Source organism: Mesoplodon densirostris, chromosome 9, assembly GCF_025265405.1.
Source record: "Mesoplodon densirostris isolate mMesDen1 chromosome 9, mMesDen1 primary haplotype, whole genome shotgun sequence".
NCBI lineage: Eukaryota > Metazoa > Chordata > Mammalia > Artiodactyla > Ziphiidae > Mesoplodon > Mesoplodon densirostris.
In genome coordinates this window covers 90,808,254-90,830,773 of record NC_082669.1, presented here as the reverse complement: position 1 = coordinate 90,830,773, position 22,520 = coordinate 90,808,254, and the positions used below count along the sequence as shown (strand labels likewise).

The window sequence follows — 22,520 nt, the reverse complement described above, 5'->3', positions numbered from 1 at the left end:
CAGGATCCTGAGCCTAGTTTCCAGTTTTCTACTGACATCTTTTTGGAGGAAGTGAGGCTAGCAGCCTTCTCTCAGGGAAGCCAGATTCCTTTGACTGCCTGAAGGAGGAATCTGTGGATCCAAATGCACCGGGTCCCACAGACATCCCTTGTTGAGGCAAGAGGTCCCCAGAGGGGGGCCCAGGATTGCTATGAGGAGCCATGCCCATCGCCACTCCCCAGCAGGGGGACACTTGCTTCCAATCATCACGCCAGGGACAAGCTGAATGTTCTTGCTCATTCGTCTTATGATCAATGCCCAGGGAGGCAGCTGTGGCCAGAGCTTTTGTCCTTATACAGAACCAACTGGCCAGGAAGGACAGCCAGCACATGAAGCTGACATCAGCCTGACATCTGTCAGCTGTGGACTCATTAGCACCAAGCTCTTGGCCTTTCAGAATAGCTTTCAGAGGAAGTGGAAGACAAATTAGATCAGCACCAGGTAAACAGGTCAAGACGGGGCCTATGGAAAGAAGCACATCAAGAGTTTATACAAAAACCTTTTATTTACTGTTTATATTTTGTCTCCCTATCCCTACCCCCTGATCTGGAACCCAGCCAGCTGCTAAGGCTTCCTGCTGTCTGGTTCTTGAAACTGGGTCCTCGGATGGGGGTTATGGGAGGTGGGAACTTCTTCACCCACTAGTTGTGGAAGTTGAAGGAAGCTTTTCTGCCTGGCTGAAGTGTCAGTAGCTTCCCAGGGGAGCCCCTCAAGTCAGAGGATCCATCCCCCACTGGACAGATACAGGAAAAGATAACATGCATCTCTTGGAGGCCCAGAGGCTCCCCGTCACTCACTGCTTCTAGGCCACGCCAGGCTCCATAGCTGAACCAATCTCTCACCTGGAGATGGAGCCCAGCAGCAAAGGGGTGGGGTTTGGGGGCAGGACAGACAATGCTGCGATGCTGGGTCCTCATCAACAAACAGGAAACGGGAAGAGGTTGGCCTGGTTGAACTGAAATGGGAAAGGGGAAGAAGGGTGCAGGAAAACCCAGGGTGGCTTAGTGGCCTGGAGTGGAGCCAGCTGGACACTTCATAAAGAAAGGCTACAGGCCCTTTGGGAGTAAGCACTCCCAGCCCCGCAACCACCCTGAAGAGGGGGAAAGGAGCTCTGTCCTCCCATAGACAAAGGGCTAAAGACACAAGCAACACTTTTGGTCTGAGAGTGCCAGGGAAGGGCACCCCCTGGCACCCAAAAGGGCAGCCTGCCTTGCTGGTCACCACAGCCTACTCTGAGTACCATCACCCCTGTCTGCACCTTTACTGCCCACCACAAGCTCTGCATACCCCATGACCCCCACTGGAGACTGACGCTGCCAGCCAGGTGGGGCAGAAACAAGGACCCTGAGCTCCAGGACCCCGCCCCGGGTAAGGCCTGTCCGTGGAGATGTCAGGGCTCTTTCCCACAGTCCTGCTGCCGTGAGCCAGACATACTGAACTCTCCTGGGAGGGCACTGGGCCCTCAGGTTCTCAGGAAGAGGAGACCCTGGAGAAGCACTCTCAGGCAGGAAGAAGAGCCTCCGAACGGTATTTGTTCCTCCTTCTTGTCCCAGGTCCTGCTCTCCAGGCTCAGAAGTCCGAGTCTGCGTCCATCAGTTCTGCGTCCATCAGGTTGGTGCGGGAGTGAATGGGCCCCAGCCCCGGCCGTCGGCCCTGCGCCCAGGCCATGGGGGCTGTGGCGCTGGGCTCTGGGCAGAAGGGGTTGGAGACCAGGGTCCAGGCTCCCTGTCGGTAGGATTCCCCAGCTCCCCAGGCACCTGCGGCCACCAGGCACTTCTGCCGGGGCAGCTGGGGCAGTCGAGGGACAGCACTGGAGGCAGGGGCAGGGCCCGGGGCGGGGTGGTGGAGCTCAGGGGGCGACACCAGCGGGCACACCTCCTTCTTCCTCTTCCTCCGCTTCTTCCTCCGGCCCAGGCGCTTCTCCAGCTCTGGGGAGATCTCTGCCTCCACCAGCCACAGGTTGGCTTTTTCCTCCGGGGGGACTGACAGTGGGAGAGAGAACGGGAGCCTGGGACGCTAACTCCGTCCACATCATGCCTTCTCTCCTCGGGGCCCTACTCTTTTAGCTCAGGAACCCACACTTTAGATCCTCCAAGGCTTTTCCCTCCCCTCCCCTGCTGGCAGCCCCTGGCACTTCAGTCCCAGGAACCTCCAGCCTCTACGTCCCCCACCTTCCTACAGAAGCTGGAACCCCATACCTGGAGTTGCCACAGGGGTGACAGACACATCCTGGGGCAGTATGGCTCCTCTCCGGGCCACCATCTTGGTGACATGCTGGGCCCAGGCAGAGGACACATCGGCCGAGGGCTCATTGAGGTCAAAGGCCAAACCCGCTGTGGGGATGGAAGGAAAGGATAAGGTACCATGACCGCCCAGGCCCCCACAATGACCGCTCCTCCCTTATTTAGCACCATTCACCATCCCCCAACCCATGGCTCCCACTCAACTTAGCACAGAAAGCCCGCCCTAGTGAACACAACAATCTCTACCCATCCCCAGTCTGAAGAGACGGGCCTCACGAGAGGCCAGAAATGGAACCTGACTTCCCGTAGCCCAGGGAGAGAACAGTTGGAGAAGACGGTTGAAGGCGAGGGAGATGAGTCCTTTGGAACCAAAGCACCAGCAAGCAAGATCCAGGGGCAGGAACAGAGAGGGGAGGGTGGCCTGGGATGGGGGCAGGGTGGGGACTGGAGGAGAACCAGTGTGTGAGAGAGAGGAGGGAGCCATTCCTCACAGCCTTCCCAACAGTCCATGAGGCCACACCAGCCTAGAAGGAAACTGGGAATGGGGTGGAAGCTCACCCACAGGCCCGTCGTGGGAGACAGTGTGCATGCTGAAGGAGAGCTCCTGGCCTGGGTTCTGCAGCAGCTCGCGCCGCTTGGAGAAGGCCTTGGCGATCATCTTGCTCTTCTTGATCCGTTTAGGCTCATCGTCACTCTGCCCCGTCAACCTGAGGGCAGAAAGGGTGGGGGAAGGGGCATGGAGGGGCAGCTGCTTCCCCTCAAACCTTGCAAAAGACCAGCGGATCCGTTCCATCCAGGAAAGGAGCCTCCAGATGGCCTCAAGGACCCTGAGGGGTAGAGGCCTTCTGTGCCAAAAAGGGGGCCTAGAATGCAGGGCTCCTGCGCTCCATTCTCAAATCACTCCACTCTTAGAAGACACCGGCAGCTGGCTTTGCCCTTGGCCCATCCTCCCAAGGACAGGAGGCGTCACCAGGGGGCAGTGGTGAGCCGCAGAAAAGGCCGCTTTCGGCGGCTCAGGGCAGGCCCTTAGAAATCACACCTGCTCAGGGCTGTGCTGGGACACATGAGACCAGACAAAGCCTAACAGACGCCGAGGCTGAGAGGACAAGGCAGCAGGGTCAGGACAGGCTGCTGCTGACCCCACCTGCACCAGGTGCGCCTCCAGATGAGCAGTGTGGCCTTGGTCCAGACCCAGGTGCTCATGGCAATGCCGGTCCCAAACATGGCAAATAGGTTGATCTTCTCCACCAGGAGGCTAGGACGATTCTTGATCTCACAGTCGGGGATGGGTTTCTTGGTGGGCAGCCCGATGGTCACATTGGCCTGGCACCTGTGGTGAGGGATAGTACACAGTTGAAGCTTTCTAAGTCTCCTGGGTGGGTGGCCAGACAATCAATCCAAACACTTTAGAAAGAGGGAAGCCCACAGCCCTGATTTGCAATCCTGGGTGATCATTAGAGTCACCTGGGAGCTTTTAAGGACTCCTGATGTCTGGGCCACACCCCAGACAATTAAATCAAATCTCTAGGGGAGGGACGTAGGCATCGGTGTGGTGTAAAGCTTCCCACGCTGGAAGCTGGAGCCTTTAAGGAAGAGTCTGAAGCAGTCAGATTTTAATGAGCATTTTAACTGCTATTCTTGGTATCGGTAGGTACTGCACTTCTTTAAGCAGCTGAGACGTGTTACCTTCTCAGATTCATCCTCATTGTAACACAAAAAAGCACAGGCAAAACCAGAAAACATTAATGGGCTGTTAACCTATGGTAGAGAGGTAACTACTTCTGTGCAGGGATTTGCAATAAGCTCTGTAAATAGTCTATGAGAAATAACAAGCAACTTCTGTGGCCAATGCAAGAGTCAGTTGGAGAAGCCAAAACACACGATGGCTTAACAGTTACAAACATACCAGCCAGAGAGCCTTGGGGGTGAAAGGGAAGGGTGGAGCTGGGCAGGGACCCAGAGGGCTGTCTGCCGTGTTTGCAAATTACAGAACAACTATCAGCTTAAGCGCCCAGAGCAAGATGGGCAGTTTCTCTTGTCCTCTGAGGCAGGGACCTGGCAGACCCCTGCTGGACAGCAGAGGAGGGTCTCCAGCTCCCACCACTGCTGCCCCCAAGCCTCCAGCCCCCCACTCACAGCACGTAGTCCCGGAAGCTGCGCTCCCACTCAGCCTGGTTGAAGAAGTCGTAGAAGTGGCAGCTGAAGGTAATGAGCACAAAGCCAAAGGCCAGGAAGCCAAAAATGCCTGCGGAGGGACAGGGGTGGGACAGGGCGTCACCAATCCCAGGTATGGAGGCAGCAGTGGGCCTGAAAGACAGCTGAGTCTGGGGTGAATTCGTGCTGGGCTCAGTTTAAGAGCTGTTTTCTCTACAAACGTATGGTTACCAAAGGGGAAAGTCGGGGAGGGATAAATTAGGAGTTTGGGATTAGCAGATAGAAACTACTATATATAAAATACATAAACAACGTGGTCCTACTGTATAGCACAGGCAACTATAATCAATATCCTATGATAGGGGCTTCCCTGGTGGCGCAGTGGTTGAGAATCCACCTGCCAATGCAGGGGACATGGGTTCGATCCCTGGTCTGGGAAGATCCCACAGGCTGCAGAGCAACTAAGCCCATGCACCACAAGTACTGAGCCTGTGCTCTGGAGCCTGCAAGTCACAACTACTGAGCCCAAGTGCCACAACTACTGCAGCCTAGAGTCCCTGCTCCGCAATAAGAAGCCCACGCACCGCAACGAAGACCCAACGCAGCCAAAAATAAAAAAATAAATTAAATAAATAAGAAATTTTTAAAAAAAGATTACATGAAAACCTAAAAAAAATCCTGTGTTAAACAATAATGGAAAAGAATATGTCTATATCTATATCTGAATCACTTTGCTGTATACCAGAAATTAACACATTATAATTCAAGTATACTCCAATAAAAAAATTTTAAAAAGAACTGTTTTCTCCAAAATAAGACAAGATTTTGGAGGTGCTTAAGGCCACTCTGGGAGGGTCCCAGCAGGAGGGAAGTAGACATGAGGAAGCAGTCTTGACATGAACTTGAATTCTTCCAACTGAGAAAGGAGCTACCTTCTCTCTCTTTTTTTTTTTTTGCTACCTTCTCTTTTCAGCTGCTACCACCACCACCATCAACACACACACACACACACACACACACACACACACACACACACACACACACACACACACACGGCCTTATCTTGCCTTCCTGGCTGCTAACTTGCCCCACAATGTACTTCAGCCTGCAAGACTCTTCCCCAGAGGGTGTAGCGTTGGGATGGCACACTCACCCAGGCGCAGCATGGTCTCGTTGATCTTGCTGGCTGCCTTCTCGCTCAGCAGCCCAGGGTGGTTGCTCTTGATGGAGAACAGGGTCATGACTCCTGAACAGAAGGGAAATGGCAGACATTAGTGGAGGCCAGGCCACTCTCCTGGGAGGAACAGGTGCATGGCGGGGAAGGGCCCCATGGTCCTAGAGTCCCAGGTCTGATGACTTCTGGGCTGATTTAAAGCTTGGGGAACTGGAGACACTGGAGCACAGCTGGTGGCAGATGTGCCATGGTCTGGAAAGCCTTGGGCAGGGCACAGACAGTCAGTGGAGACGAAAGATGCCTCAGTCCTGGTCCGGCCTCCCCAAGTAAGGCAGCAGGTCAAAGCTATTATGATGGAAAAGGCCTAAGAAGAGACTCCAGGACAGTGCTGTCCAAGAGAAATATAATGTGAGCCACATTCATAATCTCAAATTTCCTAGAAGCCACCTTCAAAAAATAAAGGGACACAAATGAAGCTAACTTCAATATATTTTATAAACCATATATCATTGTTTATGACATTATCATTTCAACATGTAATCCATATAACAAATTGTTAATGAGATAGTTTACTTCTGCATGTGCTGAGTCTTCGAAGTGCAGTGTGTGTTTTATACTTATGACACATCTCAGTCTGGATTAGTTTCAACACACGTGGCTAGTGGCTCACACTAGCCACACAGGATCACACAGATACAAAATATGAATCAGAGGCTCAGCCACTGCCAAAGAGAGGGAAACGAGGTGGGCTGAACAGAAGACTGATAGTGCTGGGGGAGGAAACTGAAGTTTACAAAGAACACTCAACGAAAATGAGCTAAGATACGGAGGCTTATTGCGGAGGTGGCAGATTGAGACAGGGAAATGAGGAAACAGAGAATCTGCGCATGTTGTGAAAACTCTGTGTGTGTGTGTGTGTGTGTGTGTGTGTGTGCGCACTCGTACTACGAGCAGAAAGGAGAAATGAAGCTCCAAAGACTGAGCATGTATATAAATTCAGGGTGCACGCACGTGATTGAAGGCTCCCAGTTGACCCACGCAGACAGGGTGGTTACTCAGGGTGTTCACCACACAAGGGCATCTGGCCAGGGCTGACCAGGGGCTGGAATCCAGCCCAAGCTCCACTCAACAAGCCATGATCCCTGGCACAAAGCTGGAGTAAGGGGAGCATTTTTCTGACCTGCAAAAAGGTGCTGCCTGCACCAAGTGCCGCGGTGCTGAGTCTGCCCGTGGGCACCTTCCCCTTTGCACCAAGGTCCTGCATGAGGCAGCTGAGGTCCCACCTCGAAGGCAGCAGAGCTGGCAGCTCCTGGCTCCTACTTACACAGAGCAGATGCTCAGCACATTTTGCTGCCCGACCAGTCCTGGCCCGGTCTTCACTCACCTCGGATGAGGAAGTAACCTCCCACAATGAGCACCAGGCCGATTGGGGCCAGCACGAAGCCAGCACGGTATCGGTAGTTCTTATAGCCCACAAAACAGATGCCGCTCACAGAGTCCCCATCCACCTAGAGCAGGAAGGGGTTGGGGGACAGAGTCAGTCACTGTCTCCCTCACCCAAGTCCGCCCCACTCAGATCCCCACCCCCTACCAGTCACTATACCTGGGCCACGGCGAGGATTGCCACAGTGAGGACAAAGGGGAGCGACCAGGTGAGGAGGTGGAAGTAGGAGGTCTTGCCCGAGAGAGGCTGGTAGGTGGTCCCCAGGGCTTTGAAGGAGGTGTGCCAGGCATAGGTGAGGACCACAAACCAGACGACGCCGGCCATCAGGGCATAGTACACGATGACGAAGATGATGACGCAGGACAGGGTCTCGTTGGAGCTGCACAGACATGTGGAGCGTCATTTGGGGCAGTCGTTCTGTACTCCCTCTACGAAGTCTCTCCACCCTGTCCCCAGTCCCCTGGCTTCTAAGGTCTGGAGGTTCCCTAGCAGTCAGGGCTCGGAGACCAGGCTCAGGTCAGAAGTGAAGAGGATACAGAAGATGCCCCTTTGAACAGATGCAAACAGTCCAGGCTCTAATGCTGGAGACCTTGGGTGCAACAAGGCAAAGCTGAATCCCACGCTGAACTCTCCGTTTCAAGACCTATCTGCCCCTTTTGTGGAAAACGCACATCAGCCTCTTCCCCTCACCCTCGCCTCTGGGTCCGCAAGACACCTACGTGGGCTCCCCAAGCCTCATGGTGCCATCAGCACGGCAGACGATCTCCCGGCGGGCACCGTCCATGAACTGGGCCAGCCAGCCAATGCTGCCCACGAAGAAACACGCATTGACGTAGAAGAGAATGACAGCAGGGTAACGATTGGAATTCCGCCAGTCAGCCACAAATGTGGCCTAGAAGAGAGAAGTGGGGCCCATTCTGTGAGGTTAGGGTTATTCTGCTGCCCTTATCTGAACCCCCGGACCCCTCTTATCGCCACCCTTCCCCGAGGACCCCTGCCAAGTCCTCCTCCCCCCTCTCCCAGAGCCCAGCCTCTCTCGGTGACAATCGGCTCCCTTCCTACTTTATAGGCTGCCTGAGGGTCCTGGGCCCTGCCGCTGCCCTGACCCTCCACCCACGGGCCTGCCTTCCGCTGACCAGGGTGAAGAGCGTGCAGAGGCCCGTGACGGCCCCGAAGGCCGCGATGTAGCTGTGCATGTCCTGGTGCTCGGCCTCGGTGAAGAGCGGGTTCTGGCACTGGATCCCACAGCCCTCCACGTCCTCATACCAGCTCTTGGGGTTGTCAGTCCGAACCAAGGGAGCCTCACATTGGCCCGAACTGTTGAACTTGATGTTCTGCACCTCATTCTGGCAATGAGAGAAGAGGAGAAAGTGCACAGGGGAGCAGCAGGCTCGGGGGACCTTTGGTTTAATAAGAGGCGCGAAGGTAGCATGGCAGAGAGGTCAAGAGCACAGGCGCTGCAGACAACCTTCCAGCATTTGAATCCTAGCCTTGCCACTCATGACTGCATAGCTTGGGGCAAATTATTTGACCTCTCTGTTAGCTCAGTTTCCTGATCTATAGGATAGCAATACTTACTTCATGGTGTGGTCTAAGGGTTAAATGAATAAATAAATGTAAGATGTTTATAATAGTATTTGGAAGGTAATAAATAATAATAATTAGTATTACTACCATCATCATTATTATTATTAATGTGCTGTCCTTCATCACCCAGAACTAGATCACATCCCCGTCTTGGTGTCTCTTAGCTGTTTTACACGTGCAAGCCTTGACTCCCTAAATACACAATAAACTTCCTGAGCATGGGTTGGTCATTCATGACTCCTGTAACTCCCTATCACCTAACAGAGTGGGTGCTCAAAAATCTCTTCATAAATAGATAATCCTGATAGACTGGCTCAGCTTGGCGAGCTTCAGTTTGGGCCTGTGGCTCACTGACGCCATGGCTGTGGACGTGGGATCTCCCAGAAGAGAAGGCGCTGAACTCCTCTGCCCCTGCTGGGCCCTGTCCTGTGCCTGGTCCTGCCCAGCCCAGACCCTGCCCCACAGAGCACTTACCGGGCAGCCCTCGGGGAAGTGGTCGGGGGTGCAGCGCAGGAAGTCGGGCCAGCCCCGCTCCCTCTCCACAATGGCACAGGGGCCACGGGTGGCCTGGCAGAGGGTGCGGCTGGGCAGTTCCACCCGGTTGTTCTCACACTTTGGCATGTACACAGCACACAGCAGGGGCTGGATCACTGCCCAGCAGCGGGGGGCGTTCCGGAGGCCTGGGGGTAGCGACAGTGTGGACACATTGCAGTGAAGACCCCTCATCACTCTGGCCCACAGACAGACATAGCTGCACCACTGTTCCCCGGGCCTAAGGCATCCCTCTTTGCCACGCTGCAGGCCATGACTGCTCAGGACGGTCAGGCACGGCGTTTCTCAGCAGGGCATTCAGGCTTGACCGTTCTTTGTGCTGCAGGAGTGTCCCAGGTACTGCAGGACATTTGGCATCCCTAGACCCTGCCCACTAAATGCCAAGAGAACCCCTAAGTCCTGGTGACAGCCAAAATATTCTCCTCACCCCTCCCACTCCAGGGTGGGGATTGGAAGAAGCCTGAAGAGGAACGTCTGGGACGCTGGTGATGTTCTATTTCTTGATCTGGTTCTGGTTTTATGGGTGGTTTACTTTGTGAAAATCAAACTGTGCACTTTTCTCTGTGTATATTACAATTCAATCAAAGTTCTTAAGAAACAGCCCCCATTTCCAAATGCCCCACTAATGGAACGTTAGCACCTCTGGCTGAGAACCCCAGGTCAATTTACCTTTTACTTTTTCAGGGACATCGTTAAAACCTTCTACAGCCCACAGGGAAGGAGTGTTGTGGGACCCACCCTCACAGGGCCCGTGCACCAGAACCAGGAGTCGCTTCCCCTTGCCCAGACCCCAGGACCCTTGTTCCTCTTACCAAGCCGAGGTGAGATAGAGAACAGGTTGGAGCTTAAGAAGAGGTAGCCAGGGGAGCCAGGTACTCCAAAGCCAGAGGAGGAAACAGGAAATCAGATGGAGAGAAACAGAGGAGGCTGTGTCCAGTGCACGGGGAGGAAAGGTGTTGTCAGCCAGAAAGAAACAGGTGGAGGTCTCCCAGCACCCCTACCCCAGCCCAGGCCTCTACCCTGCTCTCCCTGTGGCTGGGCTCACTCAGCATTCTACCCCCTTCGCCCCTCCTGAATCACCCCTGCTTCAGGAACGCCTATTTCCCAAACAAGAAGTTGTATTAGGAGAAGCTTCTGAGGATGTGAGAGCCAACGTGGGCGACTGCTCAGGCTGGGGGTGGTGTGAGCAGGTAACTGCTCTTTTGGGGAGGAAGGTAATAGAGCAGAGGGATAAGGAGCATGGCCACTGCAATGAGCCTGCCTGGGTCCAATTCGTGGCTCTGTCATTTCCTGGCTGTGTGATCTTAGACAAATTACTTTATCTCTAGCCTCAGTTTCCTCATCTGTGAAATGGAGATAATATTGAATAGACTTACCTTGTGGAACTGTGGTGTAGAGTGAGATAATACATCAAATGTGCTTACCTGTCATGTACTAAGCACTCAAGAGGTATTAGCTGTTACTATTAGTAATCTGAGGCCTCTGACCATTCACAGCTCTCACTAGACAAAATCTATTCCAAGGGTGCAGAGCAAGTTCCTGTCACTTAAGAAGCAATGTCCTTGGGCAACGGTTCTCAGACCTGACTCAAATCAGAATCACCTGGAGGACCTTTATCACTCTAGATGGAGAACCCAGTCTCAAAGATTTTGGCTGAGAGGGTGTGGGTGGAGGACACGGCAGTGGTTGCCAGGAGCTAGGGTAGGAGAGGGCTCTGCCTACTAAGGGGCAACACGAGGGAACATTTGGGGGTGATGGGACTGTTCTCTATCTTGAATGTAGTGGCTGCATCCAGAACTCTATGCGTTTGTCTAAACTCATAGAACTGTGACAAAAAGGAAAAATGAATTTTACTGGATGCTTATTAAGCAATATATTTTAAATGTGGAGGGGCTCCCTAGAGTAATATGTATTTTAGAGGAGCAACAGGCAGATGCTTAATAAAAATACTGTGGGGACTTCCCTGATGGTCCAGTGGTTAAGAATCTGCCTTCTGGGACTTCCCTGGTGGCACAGTGGTTAAGAATCCGCCTGCCAATACAGGGGACACGGGTTCCACCCCTGGTCCTGGAAGATCCCACATGCCGCGGGGCAACTAAGCCCGTGCGCCACAACTACTCAGCCTGCACTCTAGAGCCTGTGAGCCACAACTACTGAAGCCCGCGTGCCTAGAGCCCGTGCTCCGCAACAAGAGAAACCACTGCAATGAGAAGGCCGCATACCACAACAAAGAGTAGCCCCCGCTCGCTGCAACTAGAGAAAGTCCACGTGCAGCAGTGAAGACCCAGCACAGCCAAAAATAAATAAACAAACAAATAAATAAATTTATTAAAAAAAAAAAAGAATCCGCCTTCCAATGCAGAGGACACAGGTTTGATCCCTGGTCAGGGAACTAAGATCTCACATGCCGCGGGGCAACTAAGCCTGATCACCTCAACTAGAGATCCCGCATGCTGCAACTAAGACCCAACACGGCCAAAAATAAAATTAAATTAATTAATTAAAAAATAAATATTTTTTAAAAATACTGTGGAATATGGGCTGGCCTTAGTGACTTTCTCGACCAATAAAATGTGGTGGAAGTGATGTTCTCAGACTCTCAAGCCTGGATAATAATAATAAGCCATTTGGCTTTTGCCTGAGTCTCTCTTGGAACACTTGTTCTTGGATCCCAGTTGCCATGAAATAAGACCAACTAACCCGAGGCTGTCCTGCTGGAGAGGCCTGGTGGAGAAACCACATAGAGAGGCCCTGGGGCCAAAAAAAGAAAGAGAAAGAAATGCTGGGTTTTTCAAGTTCCCAGCTTTTCCAGTTATCCCAGTGAAAGCCACAGGTATCAGGGAACAAAAACAAGCCATCCCTGCTGAGTGCTGTCCAGACTGCAGATTCATGAGCAAAAGGAATGGTTCTTGTTTTAAGCCACCAAGATTTGAAGTGGTCTGTAATATAGCAATAAATAACCAGAACCCACACACACACTCACACATAAACAATATTGTGTTATTTTTCTGGAATTTGTGATATTTGTGATAATTATCAGCTTTTTAAACGTGTAATTTGTTTTTCTTTTTATCTCATTTTAAATATTGTTTTTTTTTCTTCTTTTTTGTGGTACGCGGGCCTCTCACTGTTGTGGCCTCTCCCGTTGCGGAGCACAGGCTCCGGATGCACAGGCTCTGCGGCCATGGATCATGGGCCCAGCCCGCTCTGCGGCATGTGGGATCTTCCCAGACCGGGGCATGAACCCGTGTCCCCTGCATCGGCAGGCAGACTCTCAACCACTGAGCCACCAGAGAAGCCCTAAATATTGTTTTGTACTTTAAAAATAAATTACCCGAGGAAAAAACAGATTATTAAATAAATATTAAAAGACAATTGAGGAGGCATCTAAGGAAAAAATAAGTTGAATCCTTACCCCATTTCTTACATAAAAATAAATTCCAGATGAATCAAAAATAACTACATTATTTTAAGAAATCAGAGTACTAGAAGAAAAAGTGGAAAATGTTGTTTTAAATCTTTGAGTGGAGAATGCATTTTGAAGTATGACACAAAACTCAGAAGTTTTGAAATAAAAGATTTAAAGAAAAGCCTTCAGAAAAATAGATAAATTCAGTAGGGTAAAAAGCAAACATGATCATAAGAAAAGCAACACACTGAGAAAATATATTTCCAATACATATCACAGGTAAAGAATTACTTTCCTGGGCCTCCCTGGTGGCGCAAGTGGTTGAGAGTCCGCCTGCCGATGCAGGGGATACGGGTTCGTGCCCCGGTCTGGGAGGATCCCATATGCCGCGGAGCGGCTGGGCCCGTGAGCCATGGCCGCTGAGCCTGCGCGTCCGGAGCCTGTGCTCCGCAGCGGGGGAGGCCACAACAGTGAGAGGCCCGCATACCGCAAAAAAAAAAAAAAAAAAAAAAAAAAAAAAAAGAATTACTTTCCTTACATGCATAAAGCTCTTCCAAATCAATAAGAAATTCATAATCCTATAGAAAAATGGGCAAAAGACAAACAACAGAAAATACAAATGGCCTTTAAAAACATAAAGAGATGTTCAGTCTCACTCATTAAATGTGAAATAAAACTACGATGACATATAACTTTTTAACCTTTAGAAGGATAAAGATCAAAACATTTGAAAATGCTGTACTGGCAAGAGTCGGGGGGAAACTGGCACTTTTGTATATTTTTAGTAGGACTAAAAATTAGTTAACATTTGTGGAGACTATTTGACATTAGCTGTAAAATGTTATACTAGCAATTCCACTTCACACGTTCACAAAAATTGTATATAAGGTTATTCATTGCAGTACTGTTTGTAATAACAAGAGTAGAAATGTCCTTAATATTTAGCCATCAATAGTAGACCCACTAAATAAAATATCACACATCAATATAATAGCACACTATCCAAGGTTGAACTATTTGCAATGAAATGGAACAATCTCCAATATGTCTTGTTTAATGGGTGCAGCTGAGTGGAGAACAGCCTGGAGAGCTGCTACTGGTTATGGGAGGAAAAAAGAATAAGGACACATCTACATCTGTACATATGTTAGATATCAATAAAAGAATACACACAAACCAGTGTTGGTGGTTGCCTGTGGGAAGGGAAATGGGTAGCTGGAAACAGAAGTGGAAGGATTTAACTTTTGTTACTTTCGAATTTTGTACTATGTTCATATACTACCTATTTTATTAAAGTAATTAAGCTTAAAAAATAAATATGCAAGTTACTGGGATGCAGGAAGCTCCCCAGCGAAGAAAAGGGAATGAAACTGGAAACAAGAAGAAAGGGGACATCAGCTTTATCTGTTTTGTTTTCTTTCTTTCTCTTTTTCTGTCTTTTTTTTGGGGGCGGGGAGCTGCAAGTCTTAACCACTGGACCGCCAGGGATTTCCCTTGTTTTATTTCTTTAATAAAATATGAAACAAAAAGAAAAAATACAGACACAGGTGTTATATTAGTCTCTGCATTTTTCTATATTTATACACTTTAAAAATAACATTTGCCGGGCTTCCCTGGTGGCACAGTGGTTGGGAGTCCGCCTGCCGATGCAGGGGACATGGGTTCGTGCCCCGGTCTGGGAGAATCCCACATGCCGCGGAGCGGCTGGCCCCGTGAGCTATGGACGCTGAGCCTGCACATCCGGAGCCTGTGCTCCGCAACGGGAGAGGCCGCAACAGTGAGAGGCCCATGTACAGCAAAAAAATAAATAAAAATAAAATAAAAATAAAAAAATAACATTTGCCACAATTTAAACTTTAAAAACGAATTTTTTTATGTGTGATTCTGATGATCAGTCAAGTTGAAAATCGTTGTTCCAAGAATGGTTTAGCATTAGAAAATTTCATCAGGACCTCCCTGGTGGCACAGTGGTTAAGAATCCACCTGCCAATTCAGGGTACATGGGTTCGAGCCCTGTTCCAGGAAGATCCCACATGCCATGGAGCAACTAGGCCTGTGCATCGCAACTACTGAGCCTGCACTCTAGAGCCTGTGAGCCACAACTACTGAACCCACGTGCCACAACTACCGAAGTCCATGTGCCTAGAGCCCGTGCTCCACAAGTGAAGCCATCACAATGAGAAGCCCACACACCCCAGTAAAGAGTAGCCTCCACTCACAACTAGAGGAAGCCCGTGCGTAGCAACAAAGACCCAACACAGCCAAAAATAAATAAATGAATAAATAAATTTTTAAAAAAGAGAAAATTTCATCAATGCAATTTACCATGTTAACAGATAAATGAAGAAAAAAATCATATGATCATCTCAATAGATACAGAAAAAGTAGTTGATAAAATTCAATGTCCATCCATGATAAAAATAATAATTGGCAAATTAGGAATAGAAGAAAATTTCCTTAATCTGATAAAATATTTGTAACTACAAGAGACCTACACCAACCATCATATTTAATGGTGAAGGGTAGAAAAGCTTTCTCTTTAGAATGAAGAAAAAGTCAAGGATGAAAGATGCTACTATTTAAAAAAATTTTTTTTTGATGTGGACAATTTTTTTTAAGTCTTTATTGAATTTGTTACAATATTGCTTCTGTTTTATGTTTTTGGTTTTTTGGCCACGAGGCATGTGGGATCTTAGCTCTCCAACCAGGGATTGAACTCACATCCCCTGCACTGGAAGGTGAAGTCTTAACCACTGGACCTCCAAGGAGGTCCCAGTGCTGCTACTATTACCACTTCTTTTTTTTTTTTTTTAATGGCCATATTATTTTATTTTTGGCTGCGTTGGGTCTTCGTTGCTGCGCGTGGGGTTTCTCTAGTTGCAGCGAGCAGGAGCTACTCTTCATTGTGGTACACAGGCTTCTCACTGTGGTGGCTTCTCTTGTTGTGGAGCATGGGCTCTAGGTGCACGGGCTCAGTAGACACCTCCAGGACATTGTTAACTAGAAGTGGTAGGGCTTCCCGGATGGTCCAGTGGGTAAGAATCCACACTCCCAATGCAGGGGGCCTGGGTTCGAGCCCTGGTCAGGGAACTAGATCCCACATGCATGCCACAATTAAGAGATCCTGCGTGCCGCAATTAAGAGATCCTGCGTGCCACAACTAAGACCTGGCGCAGCCTAAATAAATGAACAAATATTTTAAAAAAATGTTTAAGAACAACAAAATAGATAAATAAATTGTGATGTGTTCTACAATGGAATACTATTCAGCAATGAAAAATAAGCTGCAACAACATAGATGAATTTTACAAAATAATGTAGAGCAAAAGAAATGACATAAAAGAATACACACAGCATGATTCCACTTGTATAAAGTTCAAAAACATGCAAAACTGAAATACACTGTTTAGGGATTCCAAAACTAGATGGTAAAACTATGGAGGAAAGAGGAAACAATTATCAAAAACATCAGGGCAATGGTTACTTCTAGAAGAGGAGGGAGGGGGATGTGATTGGAAAAAACAAAGAGGGAGCTCCTGGGGGGGCCCCCACCATCACTTGACTCAGGTGTCACTTTATAATTATTTGTTATTTAGTACCTCTGTGTCTTATTCACCTTCTGTATACATGCTACATTTCACAATTTAAAACTTAACAATATGATGCAAAAATGAAAACTTGGGCCCGTGGGTATTTCTCTGTATTTTTATACTTTCTAAAAAGGTATATTTCTAGAATGATTCTGATCATCAGCCAGGTTTGAGAACAGCTCTAAGGAAATTCTTCCTGATCTACCCCTGCAAACAACCTACCATCACCAACAACAGACCTCCTCTCAGTCTCTCAACTTAGTGTCTGGGAGGCAAATGAGAAACTCCTCCCAGCTTCTCCAGCTCTTTCCCACTGGCTGCCCTCGGCTGGGTGACAGGGCCGCACACCCCTGTGCGCACACACAGCACAGCAGTGGTCAAAGAGGCTACGTGCTGGCTCTCAGGGGCCTGTTTCTCTTGCCAGCCGCAGGTCTCTCTGCTTTCTTGCCCCATTTACCAAACCAACCAGATTTGGCTGAAGGTGGACCATGGCCTGGATAGTATGTTTGTCTGGGCAGCTTGGAATGCCTGAGAGGAGACATTTCAAGCTATCCTGGGGAAAGATGCTGAGTGCCTGAAGAAGCGCAAGTCGAGAGAGTGGAAAGATATAGGAGAGACAGACCTGAGTTCTATATAAGCCTAGAAATTGGCCCAACCTCAGCTGCAAACTTCCTCACTTGATGGCATGCTTCCAAAGGCTCAGCAATCTAGGCTGAGGAAGCTCATAGTGGGTACCTCTCTTCAGCAACTCTTATTCCAGATCTGCTGGGAATCTCCATATAGACATCCAATGAAGGCCTCTAATTCACATGGCCCATACTTTCTTCCTAAACCTCCTCCTTCTCTAGCATTCTCCAGCTTAGCGAAAGGGAATGATACCACCTTCCATCCAAGCCTAAAACCTGGGTCCTTCTGCTCTCTCATCAGCAAGTCCCATTGGTTCTACCTCTGAAACTCTGGGATCTATCCACTTCCTCCAAGCTGTTACTCCAGTCCTGACCGCCATCATCTCTCAGCTGGACTACTTCAACCATCCGCTAAACAAGCAAACAGGCTCCAGGATTTCCCTCCTCCTGTGGCTTCTTCACACAGTACTCAAAGAGATCGGTCTAAAATGCAAACGTGATTATATCTCTCTCTTGCTTAAAAGCCTTCAGTGGCTCCATACTATCTTCTGGAAAACAACCAAATTTCCTAATATGGGGTATGAATCCCTTTATTTTCTAATTCTCTAGGTCTTATCTCATATAATCCTATCCCTCAAATGCTTTGATCCAGCTCTACTGAAATTTTTATACTTCCTTAAAAGTACCAAGCCCTCTCACCTCTACACCTTTGTGCATGCTATACCCTCTTCCTATCCTTCCCACCCAAATCTTCCTTGGCCCCAGTAATCCCTACTTATTTCTCAGGTTGTGGGTTAAATGTCAGTTCCTCTGGGGGTCTTCCTTTGCACCCTCGAGTCCTTTGTGTTCATTCAGCACCCCACCCGGTCACAATACCTCTCAGAGGTGTTGCTAAAGCCTGTTTAATTATCTGTCTTCGGATCCTGTCTGAATTCTTTGTCTATTTTTTTTTTTTTTTTGGTATTCTTTGCCTTTATCTGCCCCAGAACCTGATCCAGAATGACATATAGCAAGCACCCGACACCTAACTGAATGAATGAGTGGATAGCTGTGTACTCAGAACTCTGAGACTTTTAAAAAAGTAATGAAGTCTCTACTTTCAGAAGTTTACAGATGAAGACAACCTAAATCATCTTCACCCACAAAAACACCTCCAAGAGCCAGATGACACTGACCACGTCCAAAGCCAAATCAAGACCACCAGCTCAGGACAGGACAAATCACTAGCCAGAACCCCCAGCAGAAGGCTTGTCTGTGATTCTCACACTCGGCTCCAGTTCACTACCCACCCACTGACCCAGCTGGCACCAACTCCTGCTTCTGGCCCTACTTCATATAAAACATCCAGCAGAAAGACCAGACACAGAAAAAGAACACCCAGAACACATATGGGAATGGCACTGAGCTGAGGCAGCTCAGCTCAGCTGAGGCAACATGGCAGCAGAGAAGAGCTCAGAATGAACTAAGGACCAGGGTTCAGTGCCGGCACCCCTGCAGGACCCTGCCCCACCAGAGCCACAGCTAGTGAGGTTCGAACCTACACAGCCAGCGGATGGTTCTGACTCCTCAACTTTCCTGCCAGAACCACTTCTGCCTGCTCAGCAGCTGCTCTCAGGACTATGGGCTGGAGAGAGGTTCATACCCTTTCTGCCTGATTTGATGGAAACTACAGAAGGGCAGCATCACACATGCACTTAATTTAGGAGAATTCGACCATGGGCCCCTGCAAAATAAATAAATAAAAAGAGAGAGAAAGAATGAACACATACTCTCTCATAGTGTGAGCAACTCAGAACTGGGTGAGGTTCTAGTGCTGAGACTTTTTTTTTTTTTAAAGGAACATTTATTTATTCATTTTTTGGCTGCGTTGGGTCTTCGTTGCTGCACGCAGGGTTTCTCTAGTTGCGGCGAGCAGGGGCTACTCTTCGCTGCAGTGCGCAGGCTTCTCATTTGAGGTGTCTTCTCTTGTGGCGGAGTACGGGCTCTAGGTGCACGGGCTTCAGTAGTTGTGGCACGCGGGCTCAGCAGTTGTGGTTCACGGGCTCTAGAGCACAGACTCAGTAGTTGTGGGTAGTTGTGGCACATGGGCTTAGTTGCTCCGCGGCATGTGGGATCTTCCCAGACCAGGGCTCGAACCCGTGTCCCGTGCATTGGCAGGTGGATTTTTTTTTTTTTTTTTTTTTTTTTTTTTTTTTGCGGTACGCGGGTCTCTCACTGTTGTGGCCTCTCTCGTTGCGGAGCACAGGCTCCGGACACGCAGGCTCAGTGGCCATGGCTCACGGGCCTAGCCGCTCTGCAGCATGTGGGATTTTCCCGGACCGGGGCACGAACCCGTGTCCCCTGCATCGGCAGGCAGACTCTCAACCACTGCGCCACCAGGGAAGCCCTGGCAGGTGGATTTCTTAACCACTGCACCACCAGGGAAGTCCTGTGCTGAGACATTTAGATTTTCCATACAGTTGGCTCCTAAACTCACAGAAACCTTGTTTATACCTTTCTTTTGTGTATTTAAAAAAAATCCTTTCCCTCTTCTGCTCTTTTGCATTTATGTAATTTTAAAAACTAAAATTATATTTTCTATGTATGCACCTTCTTATATACTGTACATTACTATATGTTGCACATTCATACAAACATGTTACCATAAAAGAGTATGTATGCAAAATCACATAGACCTTATGTTGTGGCCATTTATGGATTTTTCAAAGCTACTGTTGATTACACATGGTTTCTGCCTACATGTTGACTTTAGAACCTGATACCCACAAAGGATGTGGCTCCACCATGGGTACCATCCTCCAGGTTCTTCCTCTGGCATCTGTACCAAGCCAGGAATGACATGACTTTGTCCAACATCTGGCAAAGACTCTGAGAACTCTAGTGGCCAACCTGACAATGACAGGCAGCCTACAAACACTCCCCTATCAGGATCCTTACCCGTCCCTGGGGCAGAACTGAGATGTGCGGCATCCAAGGCCTATCAAAAGACTGAGGGCTGCCAGGTCTGCTCCTGCCTTTTGATTTTATTTCCTGTTTCTTCAAGGACAATTTTGGAGTCACCCTAGCTACAAGCAAGGGGTGGCAAGGCCAGTTCCCTCCCCTTCTCTTTAGGTCCCCAGCCCAGAAGAGTGACAGGTGGGGAGCTAATCCACTCCACACTGCTAAAGGACCTGCTTGGGTTCAGCCTGCAGTTTTTCAGGCTGGGTCATAATCCCACCATGAGGTGAGGGTTCTGGGACCTCAGACCACCATGGAAGTATCCAGGGGGCTCTAGACATCCCACACTTAAGTGTCCTTCCTCAGCCCAGGCCAGCCTGAGGGTCAAACTTCCAAGAAACCCACAAATGATCGTTAGAATAGTCTCATTCCTTCACAACCTCAGACAAGGAACCGGGTCCCCATTTTTCAGATGAGGAAACTGAAATCTCCTGTCAAAGCAAGACATGATCACTGGACTTCTGTCTCCCAAAACAATATTTCTGGAACTTTCTGGTTACCTTTTAATTACTCATCACCAAGGGTTTCTTACCCTTCACAAATTTCACTCAGTTCTTTCCCCCCACCCTCTCCCTCAATGCCTAAATCTTCTACCCCCATCTTCCCTTCTTCCTGCCAATTCGATTTCCCAGTTTCTTCTCCAAGGTCTAAACACCTCCTTGAATTCCCGAGGACCCCGCTTCCATAGTGGCACCTACGTGGAGCATCTCCCTTTCTTAAAAAAAAAAAAAAAAGTCCTTTCCTGTGGCTCAGAGCCACCATCCCCCTCGCTCTTGGGCCCCTCATTCCCCCTTTTCCTTTGCTAACCCACCCTGCTCAGGCCTTTGTGATCCGCTTCCTCAACTTCCTCGCCCTCCCGCCTCATCACCGACGGTCCCATCCTGCATACAGCCTGCCCCTAAAGTTTCAGACTCTGTTCTTGCAACTCTCCCGGGCGCTGCTCCCGCCCTCTCAAAAGCTCAGGCTTGAGCCTATTCTTTCCGAGAATCCCCGCATCCCATCACCACAGCCCCCGGCTCCGGCTCCCGCGCGCTTACCCGACCAGAGCACCAGCTTGCCGTGCGCTTCCTCCTGGGATTCCGAGTCCCCGGCCAGCAGAGTGGAGGTGGCCCCGTAGGGCAGCGCCGAGCCCAGGCACACGTTGTAGCGCAGCGGCTCGCAGGGGGCGGCCCGGCCGCAGTGGCTCAGCAGCGGCGGAGGGCCGGTCACGGCCGCGCTCCTTCTCGCGCTCCCGCCCGCGCTCCGCGGCCCAGGCCGGGTCGCGTTCCCGCTCAAGGCCGCCCCCCGGCCCGGGCCCCCCAGCAGCAGCAGCAGCAACAGCCCCAGGAGCAGGAGCGCCGGCCCCCGTGCGAGGCGGGCAGCGGCCATGGCCAAACCCGCCAACTCAGCAGAAGCCCTGGCGCCCCCGCCCGCTCTCCGGAGCCCCCAGGCCACACGCGCAACCCTTGGGGCCTCGGGGGCAGCTCAGGCGACCAGTGCGCCCCGCGAGTCCGGTGCCAGGCCCCTCCGGACGCTCTGCGCGCCGCGGGCCCTAGGCGCCCAACTTCGCAAACTTTGGAACCCGGGGCCCATGTTGGGCGGTGGAGGCTCGGGCCGGGATGCACAACTCTCTACCCCTTCCCCTGGCAATCCTAGTTACCTTCAGCTGCGGGAGCCCCCTGGGCCCCCAATCTCTAGCCCCATTCCTTCTCCCACCATTAAAACCACCTCCCGGCCCCGCGATGGAGGCCAGGCGCGGGCCGGGGGTGCTGGACTAGGTTCCCGGCTCCACCCTCGCGCCAGCCTGCGGCCCAGACGCCCACTTGGCTGCACTGTGCCGCAGCCCCGGGACTCTCCCCGCCAACTACCCGGCTCCTTTGTTGCTCTAGCTCGCTCGGCTCTCTGGAATGCACGGGCCTCGCCGGGCCAAGCCCGGCCCCCCCTCTTCTACGGCTGGGGGAGGGACTGGCCGAGGGAGGGAAGAGGAGGAGCTCGAGCTTCAGCGTCCCGGGCGCCCGGAGAGGCCCGGACCAGGGGCTCTGGTGACCCCGCCACTGTCTCGGGTCAAGAGGTGGGTGCAAATCGTGGACAGTAGTTGCCACAAGACTCAGCAGGCACCTTGATTGGCCTGAGGATCGTTCAGCCCGGTCGCCTGCAGGGAGAGGACTCCTCCGGTTTACAGTGGGAGAGACAGGGGGTGCCTGAAGCCTCTGTTACATCCCGCCTTGCTCCCCAACCCGCCAGGCTTTTCTGCTTTGTGTTAGCTCTTTCAACTTGTCCTAGGGCCCCATGGAGAAGACCGGGGTTTGGGGTTCCCACTCGTCCGAGTCCTTCCAGCTCAGGACCTGTGTGAGAGTCTACCTCAAAGAGTCACTCAAGGCAGCTGCCCCCCACTGCTGTTACCTCGGGGAGCAGGTGTCTGGAAACCAAAAGTGCCAACATCAAGCCTTTATTGCTACAAATGTGTGAAGCTCTGAACTGCGGTTGCCAACAGCTGGTCTGGCGTGTCTTTAGTTATGTCCAAAGGAGGCCAGTCCCTCTTTGATGGCCCTTTGCTGCTCAGTCTGGCCAAGGAGGTTTATGTTGCTCTCCTTCCCTACTCTGCTGATTTTGCCTTTTCTCACTCCTTTGCTTGTCATGCTTTCAGTCATGGAATTTGATTTCACCCTGCAGCGGTTTCCACCTCTTAGTAACCAGGGGTCCAGCCGGAGAGTGGACTTGCGTTG

At 50.5% G+C, this 22,520-nt stretch overlaps 1 protein-coding gene across 1 annotated transcript; it reads right to left on the bottom strand.

Moving 5' to 3' along the window:
- Positions 1-525: 525 nt before the first annotated feature.
- On the bottom strand, positions 526-21,725 carry SMO (smoothened, frizzled class receptor). Its single transcript, XM_060108427.1, has 12 exons — positions 20,853-21,725; positions 9,116-9,321; positions 8,191-8,400; positions 7,774-7,946; positions 7,214-7,433; positions 6,995-7,118; positions 5,590-5,682; positions 4,419-4,527; positions 3,427-3,612; positions 2,841-2,989; positions 2,238-2,372; positions 526-2,021 (listed from the first exon to the last, which is right to left on the bottom strand). The coding sequence occupies exons 1-12, from the start codon at positions 21,181-21,183 to the stop codon at positions 1,609-1,611; spliced, it is 2,349 nt and encodes a 782-aa protein (XP_059964410.1). The 5' UTR covers positions 21,184-21,725; the 3' UTR covers positions 526-1,608.
- Positions 21,726-22,520: the final 795 nt, after the last annotated feature.